The following is a 17085-nucleotide window of genomic DNA, read 5'->3' as shown; positions in this document are numbered from 1 at the left end:
GCAAGAGTTTTTGCATTTCTATTTATTATTTAGATTTTTATTAAATTGTGTTGAAACCGGTCCCCATAAGGGGAAAAAAAAACGGGTATTCATCACGTTGTGGGGACATTGTGTCCCCATAAGGTAAGGTATACCCGCTCACACACACACACACACACACACACACACACACTTATACAAATAAGTCCTTTGCAGTTGGCCAACATCAAGGGGCCTTCGAGCTTTGCAGGGTGTATCTGTGGCTATTAGTTAGCCACGAGTAAGCCTATAGGATATTACGTGATCTGTGTTAAAAAAATTTACGCACACATGTTACATATTACGTAAATTATCAGTCGCATCTGTAAAAACAGTGTGCAGCAGAGCTTCAAATATAAAAGAAGAAACTTGAATATGTTAGTTTGTTGCTTATTATATTATTTTAGAACATTTGTAGGATGTGTGCAGCAGACAATGTGTTTGGATTGGAAAATTAATGTACAATAAGGTATAATAGACTGCTGACTCGTCTGAGTGTTGATGATACGGTAAGTATTAGGCGTGTATCGTTGACCTACAGAATGAAAGTGCAGGAACAGAAAAAGGGATCATGATGCTCGCAAGGTTTTTGCCGTCCGTCCTTCAGGCTTTCAATGCACTTAATAGTAAAAATTAAACAGAATTTTCAAATGAAAATAGATGATATTCTATCTGCTTGATGTAAATTCAGCAATGACCAAGAACTTCTTCACCGAAAAGTCCACTTGCGCTTCAAACCCAAGCACTTAAAATGAAAATTATTGCAGTATGGCGTCGTAATTTATTAGCATTCATTCAATAACACTAAGTACATGATGTACTGTTGGATAAAATTTTCTGCAGTGGTAAACCAAAACGAGTGAAAGTAGCAGTACATGGCTGTTACTTTAAAATCACTACGTGTGTGATTAATTTCTTTTACTTAATTTAGGCTTATTTACTACTTTTCTTATGTATTTATTTAATTATCTATCTATCTATCTATCTATCTATCTATCTATCTATCTATCTATCTATCTATCTATCTATCTATCTATCAGTTATTTCTGCACTTATAAATCATTGCGTAAGTATTCCCAACAATTTCTCTTCGCGACACCACACTCCTTTCACTTTCAATATTCTTTCTGTTTCTCCTACTCCTTCCACCGTCTTTGTCGCCCTTCCCACATCTCACCGTCCCCAAGTCCCTCATCCTTCTCCCCTTCCCGTCTTCCTTGTCTAATCTTACTGTCGGCTCTATTCCCCCTGTCTTTCCCCATCCTCGTCTTGCTGTCTCGTCTGCCTTTCGGGATTTTTTCAATCCGAATAGTTTTTGGACCTTTCTGGCGAAGTTTTTTTTTTTTTTTTTACTAAGGGGCGATCGACGAACGTTATGCCCTGAATGGATTACAACCGCTACAGTGAGATACAGAGATTGTTTGGTGCGCATATCAAATATTATGACCTATGTAGCGAGTGTTTAGTGAGTTAGTATTGGTCTAAAACGGAGTGTGTGGATGCAGGGGGCGGGGGTGCTTCTCTAGGGTGAAATATGTGAAGACGGCTTCGAGCACCAGCTGCAGATCAAGACTCAATATTGCTGTAACCCACGTCAAACAGACCTTTCCACCGGTAGGGCAGACCTTATATTAGTTCACGTTTTTGAGCGGTAACTGGTCTATTGACAATTTTTCATCAAGTTATCCAATGGAATGCCTTACGCTGTATACCATTTTTAAGATAACGGCATGTAAACAAAAGTCTCATGTTTACCCTCAGTTCTTTTTTGTAGCATGTAAAGCATATGTACTGAAGTACAGCAAGTGCACAGCAAGTGCAAGTGCACGTGCAGTTTAGGGTGCTATGGTCCTCTGGTGACTAAATCGCGTTGTTTCTTGTACTGTGAGTAGTTGGATTTTTTTTAAGTATATTGATTAGTTTTTGCGCGGTTTTGTTTAAGATTAGCACTCGCAGAAGAGGGTATAACACTTTTTTGAATTTCTCCAACAGAGTAGGCAGTGGGTCAATGCACAGTCCCAACATCAAGCAGCGGCGGACTGGCGGTCACCATTCGGCGAGCCGATCGTCCATCCCAAGCGGAGCCTCGGCATCAGCAGCCTTTATGGTATCGTCCTGACTTCAGAGACGTCCTGTAAACGTCGATTAAGTCCTTTGGGTTATTACTGTGAGCAGGTAGGTGGGGAAGATATCGATCCATCCATTAGTTTGGAAGTGCATGTGTTGTGCCGGTAAAACGTGCCGTATTCTTTAGGTATGCCTTTGTATGCCGAAGACCAAAACATAACTGGCATTTGAATGTATTATATAGTTTTAAATTACATAAATGTGTTTATTTGATTAGTTTAGAGGTTTACCCCCAAAACTACTTTATCCATAGTTATACTATGGATACGGGAAAAATGTATATTAGATACCTTATTTAAGACTACAACTGCCGATTCATTGGGATGCAATCCAGCAAGGAGTGCCTGTTTCCAGCCACTACACTGCGTACTTTCAGTCCTTTCGGTAATTCAGTTGCTGCAGTGTCACCTGCACAACAGAAATGACACATGGATAGCGGATCCGTCGCTAAACACTACTGCTAAGGTTATGGGCTGTGGGGAGGGAAAGAGAGGCGGACCTACTTTGAAATAATTCTTTCTCTCTTTTAAAAGTTGCGTTGATAGCTTTTCAAATTTTGATGAGTGCTTTAAAGAGTGCGTTGCATGCATGTTTAGCAGTTTGTATTTATTGAAAAGCATGTATAACTTGTTAAAGTTATACTGTTGGTATTGCTTAGGTCTGACCGGACTTTTGAATAAATACAAACTGATTAAAGTAAAAATTAAAATGACAATAGTAATAAGGATATTTATCACCACCTGCAAGAGCAGCAGCATTATCATTGGCTTGAAATAGTTGCTTACTTTCTGTGCTTCTCACTCACCGCCAGCATGTCCCAAAGAAAGCACTAAGGCCAGTCTAGGAAAATGAGATCGGTGTGGACCCAAGCAGCTCTCTTCTGCCTCCTGCTCCTGGAAGCGAGAACTGCAGGTGCGATCTGTATGTGGAGACTAAGACTAAAGGCTTTGGGCTGACTACTTTCCTAGAGTGCAGATGGATGAACAGCATATTGCAAGACAGTGTTACACTATAAGTTGTTGTTTAGTTATTACTTATCTAGTAATTAGTATTGATACCATTCATAGTTATAGGGCTTAGCATACAGGATTGTGGTACTGGTATTTTTTTGTAAAAAATATATTTTTTGAGACATTGCAGAAGATTAAACTTGGTCACCTATGTCTTTTGCAGTGTGCTTTACACAGGTGCAGTGCTCAGTTTCTCCAGTAGGGTCACTGCACCCAGTGCAGGGTCTGCTGGAGCAATTTGGGGCAGGGCCTGGATGTGCGGCCAGGGAGAGCGGCGATAAGGAAACCCATGTGATCTCTGTGGGCGGAGCCTCTGTTGTTCAGCCCAATCAGGTGCTCTTGGACATTCATGAATCAGCCAGCCAATCAGCATTCTGATACCACACATGTGCTAACCACAACCCCACTTCCACCCCCATCAGGTGACTGTTCTGCTGCGTCCGCTGTCTTTCTCCCACCCGCCTGTCCGGCCTGTGACACTGGTGCTCAGCTCCCAGCATGCTGTGTCCTGGTGGCTAGAGGGAGAGAGACTGCCTACCAACTTGGTGGTCATTGTACAGGTCAGCCTACCTGTTGGGTTGAAAGGGCTCCCCCTGCTGTTGTAGACATGCATAACATGACAACTTAATTAAGATAATCAATGTGAATGGTGAAGATGATGATGATGATGATGATGATGGGTGACACTAACTCTACCTGCTAGATGTCGGCCTTCTCTGACGTCCAAACACGTGGAATGGCAGTCCAAGTGCGGCAGGTTCCCTCGCTGCCTTGGCGCCCTCGGCCACTGCACCGCTGGGTCTTAAAGAACCACTCGTCCCTCTCGTCCCTCAATCATGCGGAGCACGCTAATCGGGTCTACCTGCGACTTGGGGAGGGTAAGTCCTGCAGTGAGACAAGAGGGGGAGCTGGGCTCACAGCTTTCGTTTAAAGGGCTGTAAATCTGGTCGTTCAGATATTTTATATCTATGTCGTGAACAGCCACAATGAGCTGGTTGGAATAAATGGAGACCTAATTCTTATATAAGTCCGTATCTCTCTGTCTAACTGCCCTGATGCCATCCTGCAGACCCCACCATGCCCAGCGTGTGCCAGCTGCAGTCCCTCTTCCTGTCCCACAGCTACCTGACCTCTGACCTGCAGCTGCAGCCTATCAGGGGCTGCCTTCCGCCGGGAGGCGGTGCCAGCAGGGAGGTCGAAGTTCATGTGATCAGTCTGCAGTCAGCAGGTTCTGGAATGTGTGGGTGAGCTTTCGGACAGACACCCTGGAGGAAGTCGCTTGTTCTGTTAAATTATTTAGGTTTGATGGTCAGAGTGTCTGTTGATTTCATTTACGCCTTTTCACTTGGCATTTATATGCCTGTCTGGGGACTGTTTTCTCTCCCGCTCTTCATGTTTCCAGTTTAGTCTTGGTGTGTGTTTATCCACACCAGCTGCTTCTGTAAGCTTCTGTGAGTTGCTTCATAAACACAAGCTGAGGCCTCCCCCACTCGTGTCTCAGCTCCCTGCAGGTGGAGGTACCCATCTCAGTGCTGCCCCCGGTGGGCAATGTCAGCTGGTACGAGTTGGTGCTGGTTCTCAGCAGCGCCACGCCGGTCAACTGGGCCTTGACCGCCATCGGGCTGCAAGGTCACATCTCGGTGTATGTGAGTATCCCATGTCACATCTCGGTGTATGTGAGTATCCCATGTCACATCTCGGTGTATGTGAGTATCCCATATCCCGTGCATTTAGAGCAATGTTTCCTCCTCCAGTCCTCAGGAACCCACAGACAATACACATTTTTGCTCCTACCGGGAGCTGGGAGGGAGCAAAAATGTGGACTGTCTGACAGGGAGCTGGGAGGGAGCAAAAACATGGGTCCCCGAGGACCGGATTGGGAATCAATGATGTAGACCCTCAGCAGTCATGATCAGGGCATTAGCTCTACCACTACTATTTTGATGGGAACCTTTTCTGTTTTACAGTCATCCAACACAGTGTCCCCCCTTTACCCATCTGAACCCGGGCTGACAATGACCAGCACTGTAATACCCAACCTCTATAAGACCCGCGACCTTTTGGCCTGGGCAAATCAGCATGGTCTGCCAGCGGTGACGTCATACACAGAGGCCGATCTGGCCAATCGCTTCACCATCAAGCTGGCTGGGGGCAGGGCCGGTGAGAGCTAAGCTTCGGTTAATTGGAGCGTGTGTAACTTTGGGGCGTGGCCATGTGGTTAGGTGTGTGTGCGTGGGGCCGACGAGAGAGCTGCGGATGTGGCGGAGTGGACGTGACATGCTTTATTCCCCCGTCCCCGTGTGCAGAGTACATTCCCACCATGCAGTCCCAGTTCACCTGGGTGGAGGGCGCCCCCCAGTGGGGCCAGGAGCGCAGGCTGAGGCAGTGGTTGAGCCAGCAAGGGGAGCCGGGCACAGTGGATGGAGTCGCCAGTGAGTCTGTCAGCACGCAGTGCCAGGATGGGCTGCTTGAGGTGGCCGTCAACACGAACGCCCTGCAGGTAGGAGAGTGACTGTGAGAAGCGCTGTGGCAGGAATGCCACCTGAAGGTCATAGGTTCATATCCTATGAGACTGTGCTGTTGAACCCATTGAGGATGCTGTGAGACTGCAATAAATGAAAGACACATTACAAATAATGGTGATTAAGATACTTATTAATAAGCATAAACAAGCTATGCCTGCAACCTAAACCTTGAATATTTGCTTAAATATTTTCTTATATTTTTTATCCTTTATACTTTTATAATAATTTCTAGAATTTTAGTACTTTGTTGACATATTATTGTAATTTTGTGTTCTTTTCTCTACCCTGTTTGCTGCACAGTCTATATTAGCAGCGATTTCCCTGCTAGTGCATCAGTACATTCATGCATGTGACACAGAAAATTGCTGCTGTTTTAAACATCTGGTGCATTTTTCACGTTTGTTTTCCCAAATGAAGTTGCCAGCTGTCTCCTCTGTGCCCCTTCCTCTCAGCCACCTTTCCCAGTGTTGGCCGTTACGTTGAGTGACCGCCGGTGCAAGGCCCGGTTTAATGGCAGCCACTTCCTGTTGGTGTTCCCTGTCATTTTCTGTGGGACGGAGGCAGTAATGGAGAAGCAGCCTAAAGCAGTGTGGTACAAAAACACGGTAAGGATGTGACGAATGCAGCCAGTATCAGCTCACGTCGTCTTAAAAGGAATCGTATAAAATTCCATGGAGCACAGTGACAGTATTGCCTCGCGCTTGTGGGATTGTGAGATTGAATATTGCGGGTTGTGTTTACGTGACGATAGACCCAAATAGAACTTTAGTTCATCGGCATTTCTAGTATGTGAGTATCCGGCAATGGACTAGGACCCCCCCAGGGTATAGCAGAGACCCAACACCCTGAGCTCCTGTACTTTGTTTGCGGTTAGCGAATGCATGTGACATTAAGTGTCAGTTGAGTTTAATTACTGTAGCACTTATAAAAAGCAACAAATTGTAAAAAGAATAAGGGATTTTGTGTATTCATCACGGAATTATATCAGTTTGTTTTTCTTATTTTCTTATGTTCCTGCCCTTGTGCTATAGGGGAGCATGTGTCCAGGGGACGTGTAGCGTAAAGAGGAGATAGTTAGCGGACGTGATTTGAGTCGTCCGGTGGCTGATAAGGCGAGTTAATAATAAAGAGGTTCAGCTGACAGTGACTGGAGGTTATAATCTGTGCAACCCATAGTGAATATTATCAGGTACAGATGGGTGAACAGGCCAGTCAGCTTCTGGTCTGTGGTCTCCAGGCTTATCACAGCATCTTGTCTTTGCAGAAAGAATGTTGTGGATGAGGGGGAAATCAGAAGACAATTAACAGGCCTGGATGTTAAGAACAGTGCAGGGCTCCGTCGACTGAACGTTCTTATCTAAACAGACCAGGGGCCGAGTGACGGCAAAGTGTCGCTCGCCATGAGCTGATAGGGGACGAAAGACAAGTTCAGTGCAGTCCACTTATACGGTGACTGAAGTGAGCGTGCTCAGTGCGCTGTGTGTGTGGTGACATAGCAGATGTCTGCCGCACAGGGACAGGTACTTAGAGGAATGACCCAGGTCGGCATGTCCAGGCAACCTCAGTTCGCACAAATATTACCGCAGGGAGCGAGGGGCACAGGGAAAGAACAGCGTGTTCCGGTATGAGATGGGGGTGGCTGGTTATTTACAGAAAAGCGTGGTTGTAGGTTTGAATCTCTGCCGCATTACTGCTGTCATGGTTCCTGTTTACTGTAATGATGATTAATGCTGATGACACAAATGATGGGTGATATGGTCACATGTCTTGTTTCCCATCATGCTTCAGGTGTTGCTGTGGAGAGATAGCTCCGTGGATGCTGAGCATAACCGGACAGGGGAGGACCGGACCCCGCTGATCATATATGTGAGGAGGGCCTGTAGGGGCTCCGCTGAATTGCCAATGGTCAATGTCATCAGCCTGCTTGTGGGTGGAGTTCAGCCTGCTTGTGGGTGGAGTTCAGCCTGCTTGTGGATGGAACTCACTCAGAGAGATTTAATTGCTGTTTTCTTTCTATGTCCTGCTCCAAAGGTTAACTGCCAAGTTGTGACCCCAACCAATCAAGGAACAGCCCCTCCTCCCCACCAGGCCTCCCCCAGAGGCCTCTGGGCCCAGCAGGAGGCCAGGTCAGAGGATTCGTCAGGCAGACACCCGGCTCTTACACCCATCCTGTCCATGCGCCTGTCTGTGACAGAGGGGTTCGAGAGGAAAATGACGGGACCCTATATCATCATGGCCAACAGCCGCGTCCATGTGGAGGTGGGTTCTACCCTCAACAGGTGCAACAATAGCTTCCAAAGACTGATTAGAATATTTTTAATACTGTCTGTTCACAATTAAAGTGAGCCTTTTAACTGTGCTTTAACACCATATGTTTTTCTTAAAACTATGTGGTGTAACTAAAAAAAGAAAACATAGATTGCATAGTTATGCTATTTTTATTTAATACTTTTTAATAACATTTTTCCTGTGGAAACAAATATTCAAAAATAAGTGAAATCTCAAATACTCATTTGCAGAACACAAGTGTTTCACAAATTCAGAACCCTCTGTACATGTAAGGGTTAATGGCTGGCACTATGTGTTTGGTCAATGAAAATCAATCGACATCCTGCTGACCAATCAGATTTGGGAATTCAGGAGCATTGTGATATATAACTGAATAGATGAGGTCTGGGATTTGTGAGAAAGCAGGGCAGGGTTGGGTGTCCCTGCTCTGCATGCCTGTGTCCCCAGCTTCATGTCCCAAGTGCTGTGATGTCATCAGAATGTCATTCCCTTTCTGAACCCCCTCAGGTGTCTGTGAGGGGGTTTCTGAGGGGCAGCGTGGAGGTCAAGTCGTGCGTGGTGTCCCCACTCTCACACCCTGAAGCCGCCCCCAGCTGGATGGTCATCCAGGGCGGTTGTTCCTTCGACCCTATGGTCAGGCTGAGCGGAGAAGGGGAGCACCAGGGCTACGGTGGCGGGTGGAGGCAGGACACAGCGACAGGAAACGGGGGCAACAGAGAAGGAGGAGGAGACGCGAGGAGCAGAGGAAAGAGGAGGAGGAGAGGAGGCCCAGGGCATGGAAAGAAAGAAGGGAGAAGGAGCGATGAGTGCGTCTTGGAGGCTGAGGTTCAGTTTCATCCTCCACCCCATCTACAACAACCCCATCCAATTCCTGCACTGTCAGCTGCACCAGTGTGATGAAGAAGCTGCCCCCACTGCGCCCAGCCCCACCAGGGAAACTGCAGAGGCTGACTGTGCGGAGGGAATCCGCGTCCCTGCTCTCGTCGCTCAGCCAAATCGCGGAAAGGTACAGTAGGCCCAAAATGAGCAGGCCCACAAGCACAATATCGGCGTCATCTGAGTCTCCTCGTTTTCCCTATCAGTGCCACTACAGGACACTGTCTAGACCAGTGGTGGTGACTCAGCCTGTGGGAGCGCGTCAAACCCTGCCACCTGTTGGTCAGTACTGCACATTGCTGCTTTTCCCATTTACACTTTAAAAAATATTGAAAGATATAAAATTAATATATTGGAAATATGTTGAGCAAACGAATGATAAGTAAATAGCAATTGTGTTATATTTGTATCTGCTTTTATAGATGCATTTGTTAATAATACTTATAATGTTACAGTAATACTGATAGACAGTCTTGGTCCCCATTGTGTATAGTTCAGTCAGTTCTCAGGCCCAGAATGACCACAAAGTCTAAGTCCAGTGCTGCAGACTTGGGTGAGTGCCTGTTTTATACTTCACACATCTCTCACAGCTTTTAAAAACTTGCTATCTCCCTGACATGTTAGTATTAAATAGCATAGCATAACATAACATAGCACAGCATAACATAACATAGCATAACATAATATAGCATAGCATAACATAACATAGCATAGCATAACATAATATAGCATAGCATAGCATAACATAACATTGCATTGCATAGTATAGCATAGCATAGCATAGCATGGCATATTATAGTATAGTGTAGCATAGTTTCTTCTGGGGACTGAAAAGTGACCAGTGATAGAATAGTTTCATGTGCTGGCATGTATAGCTAACCAATGGCAGCAATCTTGTTTGTATAATAACTAGGATACATAATTGAATTGTAAATCTGTCCAATGCTTTTGTTATTCAGGCAATGGAATCGATACTGCCCCAGTGGTGGGGATTGTGTTTGCTGCTTTCCTGATGGGTATCGGTCTAATGGGGGCGCTGTGGTGTATCCACAGTCACACAGGTAGCATCCCATTTATGTCTTATAAATACAGTTAAATATTCAGAATAACTACTGTTCTCATGGTAGCACACACCCGTTCATTGAAAGCCAAGGAAACCTGATCAGCGGCTTGTGATTGGCTGTGTGTCAGGGATGAGCCCAGCCTTCAGAAGAGGCAGCCTCCTTGACAGTACACCCCAGCCCACCGCCGGCAGTCGCCCTGCACTGATGGAGCACTCCAGCAGCTCTGTGTGACGGTAATAGCTTCCATTTATTTAGCGCCTTTCATTATCACAAGGTACGCCCAGATTAACCCTCTGCTGTTACAAATATGGAATATATTCATAGTTTTGAAAGAGCTGCTGGACTATCATCCTTACTGAACCTTGTTTGGTGAATAAAATGGCAAACGTTGATCAAAATATCCATCCTGCTTTATAACCAAAAAAATGACAAAAATGCCCAAACAGGATGAGAATAAGTATCACAGCAGTCAAATAATTATATTATTAATCATTTAAATTGTATCTGTTTCCCTTACAGGTTGTTTCAGTTTCTGAAAAAGTGAAAAAGAATGATTTTCAGTGTGTCTTACAAGAAGGTGTGTGTGTGTGTGTGTGTGTATATGTCTGTGAGAGAAAGAAACAGAGAGATAGGGTCTGAAGGAGAGAGCAATGAATGACAATAAGCATCAGACATTCAAACGGATGGTTTACCCTGCGGATGTACCCTCCCGGTCCTACTCCTGCTTGTGTGTTTCCTCTGAGCTCTCTAGCTAAAATCCAGCCACATACAGTATCTGCGATAGCAAAAGACCTTCAAGGTGAAATAAAGAGTAAAGGGGGATCTGGGCAGACTCACGCAAGCCGAGCTCGCTGTCAGGGCACAGATTCGCAAAGCAAGTCTGGAACAAAAGCAGTGAATAAGTCAGCTGATAATGTATGCCAGTATGAGGATTGTAAACTTTGTATATTTCAGCTTAGCATAATTTTTCCTATCAGACTTGTCTCTCAATAAATTACCTGTGATACGTCTGATTATAACGGTGTCTTTTTGTGACTGAAACAAGGACTGATTTTCATGATTTTTAAATTTTTTTTATTGAAAATAATTGAAGACACAATTTTATATGATGCCTCACATCCATAGCAATCTATATGTGATGAATCCACTGATACGTCAGATGTCTGTATTGCAAAATGGTTGCTCTTTGGTGGTTATTCAAATATGTAAACATTCAAAATCTGTCACCACAATGGTAGAAGGCGCTCAGGACCCTCTTGGGTGTTCAGTGCAGTACATGTGTGTGTCTGCTTGTTGCCTGTATTCTGTAAATTGTCCTGTATGTATCCATGTGAGTGTATGTGTGGCGTGCTGTATGGTGTAGGTGCTGTTCTGTCTGTGCTGTTCATACGTACTGCAGGGGTGCTGTCTGTGAGCTATATGTGTTTGCCTGAGTGATTTGTGTTGCACGCCCTGAATTTGTCTAATCTGATGTGTTCCTGGGTCAACAAGGGATCTTTAACCAATCACAGTCTTCATTGTATGATGTCACCACCTTCAGTAAAACCAGTGTTTTCTGTTAAGCAGCAAGGTGCACAGATTCCTAAAGTACCTGTTTCATTTGTGTCTGCATTTTATTAAGGGACACGGATAAACAAAAACACAGGAACATGCTCACCTGCAAAGGCTGTATGGAGCAATGTAAGGGTGCGTCTGTTTCATGATGATAATAGTAATTAGAATAACAATAATAACAACAATAAAAAGCCTTGAATCAGCGACCTTGTGATCACAGGCACAGAAAATAAAAAAATGGCCCAATGTGGTGATGTCATATGATGCAGACTGTGATTGGTTAAAGGAGTGATTAAATTGGTTAAACCCCTCCCTTGTTGACCCGAGGACACATGGAACTCGGCAGATTCAGGATGTCTGATTTATGTTAGGGTGCCCACAGCAGGCTGCCGGGGGCCCTGTTGCTGCAGTGCAGCTCCTGGTGGCGGCGCAGGTCCGTCCTGCGCTGAAAGCTGCGCTGGCAGCTGTCGCAGGGAAAGGGCTGGTGGCCGGTGTGCTTGCGGCAGTGGGTCAGCAGGTTGGAGCTCTGACTGAAGGCCCTGCCACACACCTTGCACACGTGGGGCTTCTCGCCTGAGGGGGCAGAGAGCAGATCCTAGCCGGTTGTGTATGTCTTGTGCGTCGCCCGCGTACAGAAAGTCAACTAAAGCCAGAGGTGGGTAGTTCAGTTCCCGAGGGTAAAACTCCAGACCAAGATTTTATTCCAGCCAACTAGTAGTCTGTGACTGTGACTATTTATACTCAACTGGTTGGTTGAAGTGGGGCGGCATGGTGGTGCAGTGGTTAGCACTGTTGCCTCACACCTCTGGGACCCGGGTTCGAGTCTCCGCCAGGGTCACATGTGTGCGGAGTTTGCATGTTCTCCCCATGTCATCGTGGGGTTTCCTAAGGGGTACTCCAATTTCCTCCCACAGTCCAAAAACATGCTGAGGCTAATTGGACTTACTGAATTGTGCATGTGTGAATGAATGGTGTGTGAATGTGCCCTGCGATGGGCTGGTCCCCCATCCTGGGTTGTTCCCTGCCTTGTGCCCATTGCTTCCAGGATAGGCTCTGGACCCCCCGTGACCCAGTAGGATAAGCGGTTTGGGAAATGGATGGTTGGTTGAAACAAAATCTTGGTCTGGATATCTGCCCCCCCACTGACTAAAGCTGACCAGATGATCCGTGTCAAGATGGACACTTTGAGCTACTTTGGGTTCTGCGAACTACTTTTAAACTGAAAGGCTCCTGTGCTTGGCGAAATACTTCAGTTGATCTCATGCTTTGGTTTGTTTGCTCGATTAAAAGACTCATCCAGCTGTTTCACATTAACATTAGTGACACATGCATGTTTATGGCAGACTGACCAATCAGCACACAGCAAGGACTCCTTAGTCCTTTTGATTGAAATGACAGTTTACAATTATTGTCCTAGCCCCTAGTGTCCTCCCTGACATGCACTATCTCGTCACCCTCACTAAAGCACAATCTTTTCATCTTATAAGCACAGGTTTGATTTGAGGTTTGATATTTTTTATGTGGTATTTGTGAGAATTGAAGAACAAATCAAACAGCTGCTACAATGAGAATGGGAGTGCACCGGCAGACTCACCTGTATGTATGAAGGTGTGCTTCTTCATGTCAGACTTCTGGTGGAAGCGCTTGCCACAGTACTGGCAGGGGTAGGGCCGCGTGTCCGAGTGAATCAGCATGTGCGTGGAGAGTGTGGAGGAGCGCTTGAAGACCTTGCCGCATATCTTACACCCGAAACGCTCATCCTGCATAACAACCAGTCAACTGCTAACCAAAGCGTTTATTTGATTTTATGGAAGAGACTGTTAGCATTGCAGTTAAATGTTGTCAAATGTACAGTGCAAAGCACTGCAAGGAACAAATGTTCTTTTCAAAACACAAAAATATTCGTGACAGGGGTTCGAACTGCAAGTTAATCCGGAGCCAGCTGATAATAGACAGTATGAGTCAATATGGTTAATGTAAATTAATGTAAAAAGGCTTAAGGTGGTTTGATTTACAAGAATACAATATAAAGCCACCAGACTTCGCACCCACGTAGCTTATGATAATCCCCCCCATCACATATCATACATAACTATGTGTTTTTTTAAGTAGTACTACTTTCGACAATAGGGTAGCTCTTACCTTAACATTCATTGGGCAACTGAAGCTGGGGGCGTGGTCACTAGCGCTGGCACACGGAGCCAGCATGGCCGCCAGTTTCTGTAAGTGAGTTTCTGCAGTGCAGCTGGCGGGGCAACGCTGAGAGGACAAACCACAGAGAGACCCATGTTTGCCTACACAGAGAATCGGACGACACGTCTGAGGTGGGCAGCGAGCTGCTCGAATCCCCCAGTACTCCACCCCAGATTGATAGACGACGTGGCGTGATTTTCGTCCAGCATTACCTCACCGCAAAGACCGCGGCTGCCATCCCATCCAGGACACAGCAACGTGAACACCATCCTATCCAGCACTTGTTCTTTTCCAGGAGCATGGTGGTACACTTGACACCAGGGCAGCACTGGTGTAGGAGAGGCGATTCTGTAACCTGGTTTGTTTTATAAGGGTGGAAATGCATTAATTTAAGCACAGGACAGCTGAGCTCCAACACTGCAGGTACGTTAGTCAAGACCACATGCGCGTACCTGCAGACCAGCTTCTGTTAGGAACCGTGATGTCAGCATGCAAACCCGTGTGTGGTGTGGGGCCCCTAGCAGGGGGGAGCGCAGGGTACATGTCCCCTGTCCCAAGAATTGGAGTCTCCAGGGACGGGGTCTCTTTGACCCCATTGTGTATGTTTACAGGAGATGGTGTCTGTCTTGGCCACGATGTCTGCATAACATCCTGGAAGGATGTTTGAAGCAGGGTGGGTCCAGCAAAAACCTGGCCTCTCCTGGGCCGTGACGTGTAAGACCCTGGTCTCTTACTCTTGACTAGAAAAGAGCGTGGCATGTTACAGCAGCACGAGAGCCGCAGAGCAGGTGAGTGACGGAACAGGACCACAGCAGAGCTCTGGAATAAACACACAGAGTGCATTAGGCGTTCCAACTCAGCACACAAACCAGAAGAAATGCAGTATTTGAAATGCAATGTTTTAAAATGAAATGATTGTAACAACCTAACCGAACGTGACATTTCAATAACATTTTTAATTTGTGTTGTGTTGTATGCGTGCAATTATCTTTTTGCCGATAGAGGGCAGAATTGAGCATGTTAAAATTTAAAAAAATCAAGTTTGCAATTTAAAAATATGAAATTAAATAGATGAAACTCTTGAAAACTATTTTCACATTAAAATTTGAATATGAAAATTATGTGTATTTGTATGTATGTAAATTATAACATAGGTACAATCATTTTACATTTTACCACGCATTCTATGCGTATAATGCAGTACATTCATTGCAGAAATTGTAATTAGTAATATTAAATAAATATTCCATTGAATAATCGCTGCTAAAATGTAAACATTTCACTTTTTTTACAAAATGTAATCAGCATAAATCATTATTTATATAACTATTACGTTTATATTTCCGTTCTTCTTTGTACATTTTAATTAAATCAACTAAATGTGTAAACTAAAACACCTTGCAAATATTAGCCTGTATGCTACTAATTTGACGGCATTATCAATAATTGTTTGAAATCTCTACCACTGCGGTGTAACCTCAGCAAAAAGCATTAGATGAGCTGGCATACCGTCCTTTAACGCGCAGAATGACCCGTGAGAAATACTGTCACACTTCTTGACCTCACGGGTGCAACGCCCTGCTGGATTCCAATAGCGCTTACTCTGTGTTCACTACCACAAGAACTGGGCTGCGACAACAACACCCTGTTTAGAATGTCTGTGGTCATTACATGAGTCTTTTGCAAAATGTGGTTTCATTGAAGGACACACATCAAAATGGCATTTTTAGAGAAATTACTCAAAACGTAGTAGTGCCACGGAAAGCATAAACCTGCCGCAAGAAACAATGTAACCATACCCTATCTATATGATACATTATATCTATATGATACATTATGGTTATTTCGTTCTTTTTTAAACCTATTTAGAGGTGTGAATTTTCTCAAACAGATATAAACTTACACTTCAAGCAGAAATGTTTCGGTATAATGGGGAAACTGTAAGATTCTGTATATAACTTTGCAGATAGATACTGAAGTCTACTGCTGAAGGGAGCATGCGGATTCCACTTGGTATTAAAATTGCCACGGCATTACGGTAATGCCCAGTATTCTTATATTAATATGTAATGTTAATTGTAAATATACTGGTATTTAAATCATGCTTGTTAACATAAAGGCAAGGGTCAAACTAGGTTTCAGATGAAAATCGGTACTTGGCATGTAGAGCCGAGACACTTGCAGAATCGGTATTTACGGTCTCTTTACAGCTTGTTCTTTCTATCATATTGCCCGTTGCAAAAACATATACATTCCCTGTGTACATTTAATGTATGTTACAACAAAAAACGAATCTATTCAGGCACATGCATTGGATTCTATTGGAAAAATTTAGAAGGAATATTGACATTTTCATTAAAGTTACTAAGCAGTTTATCATCAATTTTCAATATGCAATGTAATTTATTTTTCATTTTAAACTAATGTTATTATGACAGTCTGCTAGTACCTTTAGATACAAAAAGTTGGGATCCCCAAACATTTAACTAAGAAGTTCCTCCTTTAAAATCTCTCCAGTTTATAATTTTTATTAAAGGGTAAAGCAAAGGTAAACGTGAATTAGTACTGAATAGTCCATTTAAAAGTAACGTGGACTTGACGAATTAGGGAGAAAATGTCACTTACCAATCTGCAGAATGTTATCGGCATCGACAGACTTGCACGCGCATTAATAAAATAAAAATGTGGACATGAACAAAATTATTTTAAAACTGTACTATTCCGAGATAAACATCATAGATGATATACACAAGTGCTGTTTTTTCCCTTTGAGTGGATACCTAACTAAATAATGTAGTAGCCTCCTGTCGGTCGCGGAGATGTCGCCGGCTCGCCTGGGCACGAGACCAAACTGATGACCGCGCACGCACGTGCACGAGGTAAACTCTTGAGTGGTTAGCGGGGCTCGCGCTGGCCCCAACCTCAGACCGGTGGCAACTCCGCCAGAAGTAAATTGCATTTCTATCACTTAAAATATCTTTACATACAATGTCCAAAAATAAGTAAAAGCCCCGCATGTCAGAACCCTGTGTCTTGATGAATTTTCCTACGATTATGCTGCTTTTAATACCGTCGTGAGAGGCTACCAGAAACCAAAAAATGCGATGAATCCAACATACACATGCAAATAACACAGAAGGGGATTTTTCTTTTTGTGGCGCCTTTTGATATTGTAACGTATTGTTCATGATATCATTCGCGTTCTGTCCAGTCATTTATGAAAATTAAAAAAAAGAGAGAATACAGAGTTGTCCAACTCTGGTCAGCTGGCTGGCCTGAGATTTTCATTTAGAGACAAGTCTGCTGACACATTTGAATTTATATAACAGTTTTATTACCTTGTAAATAGTCCGTAGGGTTTTCAAACTACCCTAACGCCTTTGGATGAGCTAGTTTTAAGTTTGTAATGGAATAATATAGATTTGCCGT

At 44.3% G+C, this 17085-nt stretch overlaps 2 protein-coding genes across 4 annotated transcripts; one reads left to right on the top strand and one right to left on the bottom strand.

The window, feature by feature from the left end:
- The first annotated feature begins 1072 nt into the window (after positions 1-1072).
- Positions 1073-10915, top strand: engl (endoglin, like). Its single transcript, XM_048991570.1, is given in 20 exon segments — positions 1073-1632; positions 2011-2193; positions 2957-3057; positions 3319-3488; positions 3578-3715; positions 3859-4033; positions 4225-4399; positions 4657-4801; positions 5123-5315; positions 5462-5655; positions 6133-6285; positions 7469-7606; positions 7712-7939; positions 8477-8787; positions 8789-8975; positions 9052-9127; positions 9339-9398; positions 9805-9906; positions 10037-10142; positions 10429-10915. Coding segments are annotated over 17 exon segments (2613 nt in total). The 5' UTR covers positions 1073-1632; positions 2011-2193; positions 2957-2993; the 3' UTR covers positions 10141-10142; positions 10429-10915.
- Positions 10916-10973: 58 nt separating this feature from the next.
- Positions 10974-16495, bottom strand: LOC125718065 (zinc finger protein Gfi-1b-like). 3 transcript variants are annotated; one of them, XM_048991569.1, is made up of 6 exons: positions 15166-16495; positions 14109-14475; positions 13869-14011; positions 13606-13722; positions 13058-13223; positions 10974-12036 (listed from the first exon to the last, which is right to left on the bottom strand). In XM_048991569.1, the coding sequence occupies exons 2-6, from the start codon at positions 14413-14415 to the stop codon at positions 11831-11833; spliced, it is 939 nt and encodes a 312-aa protein (XP_048847526.1). In that variant the 5' UTR covers positions 14416-14475; positions 15166-16495; the 3' UTR covers positions 10974-11830. The 3 variants fall into 3 exon arrangements, with proteins under 3 accessions (XP_048847526.1, XP_048847523.1, XP_048847525.1); XM_048991566.1 differs by having other exon boundaries at positions 14109-15301; positions 16282-16495; XM_048991568.1 differs by having other exon boundaries at positions 16282-16495.
- Between the last annotated feature and the right edge of the window lie 590 nt (positions 16496-17085).

The sequence above is a fragment of the Brienomyrus brachyistius genome, chromosome 22 (genome assembly GCF_023856365.1).
Source record: "Brienomyrus brachyistius isolate T26 chromosome 22, BBRACH_0.4, whole genome shotgun sequence".
NCBI classification, from domain to species: Eukaryota; Metazoa; Chordata; class Actinopteri; order Osteoglossiformes; family Mormyridae; genus Brienomyrus; species Brienomyrus brachyistius.
Note: the sequence above shows the minus strand (reverse complement) of the source record. Positions and strands in the feature narration are given on the sequence as shown.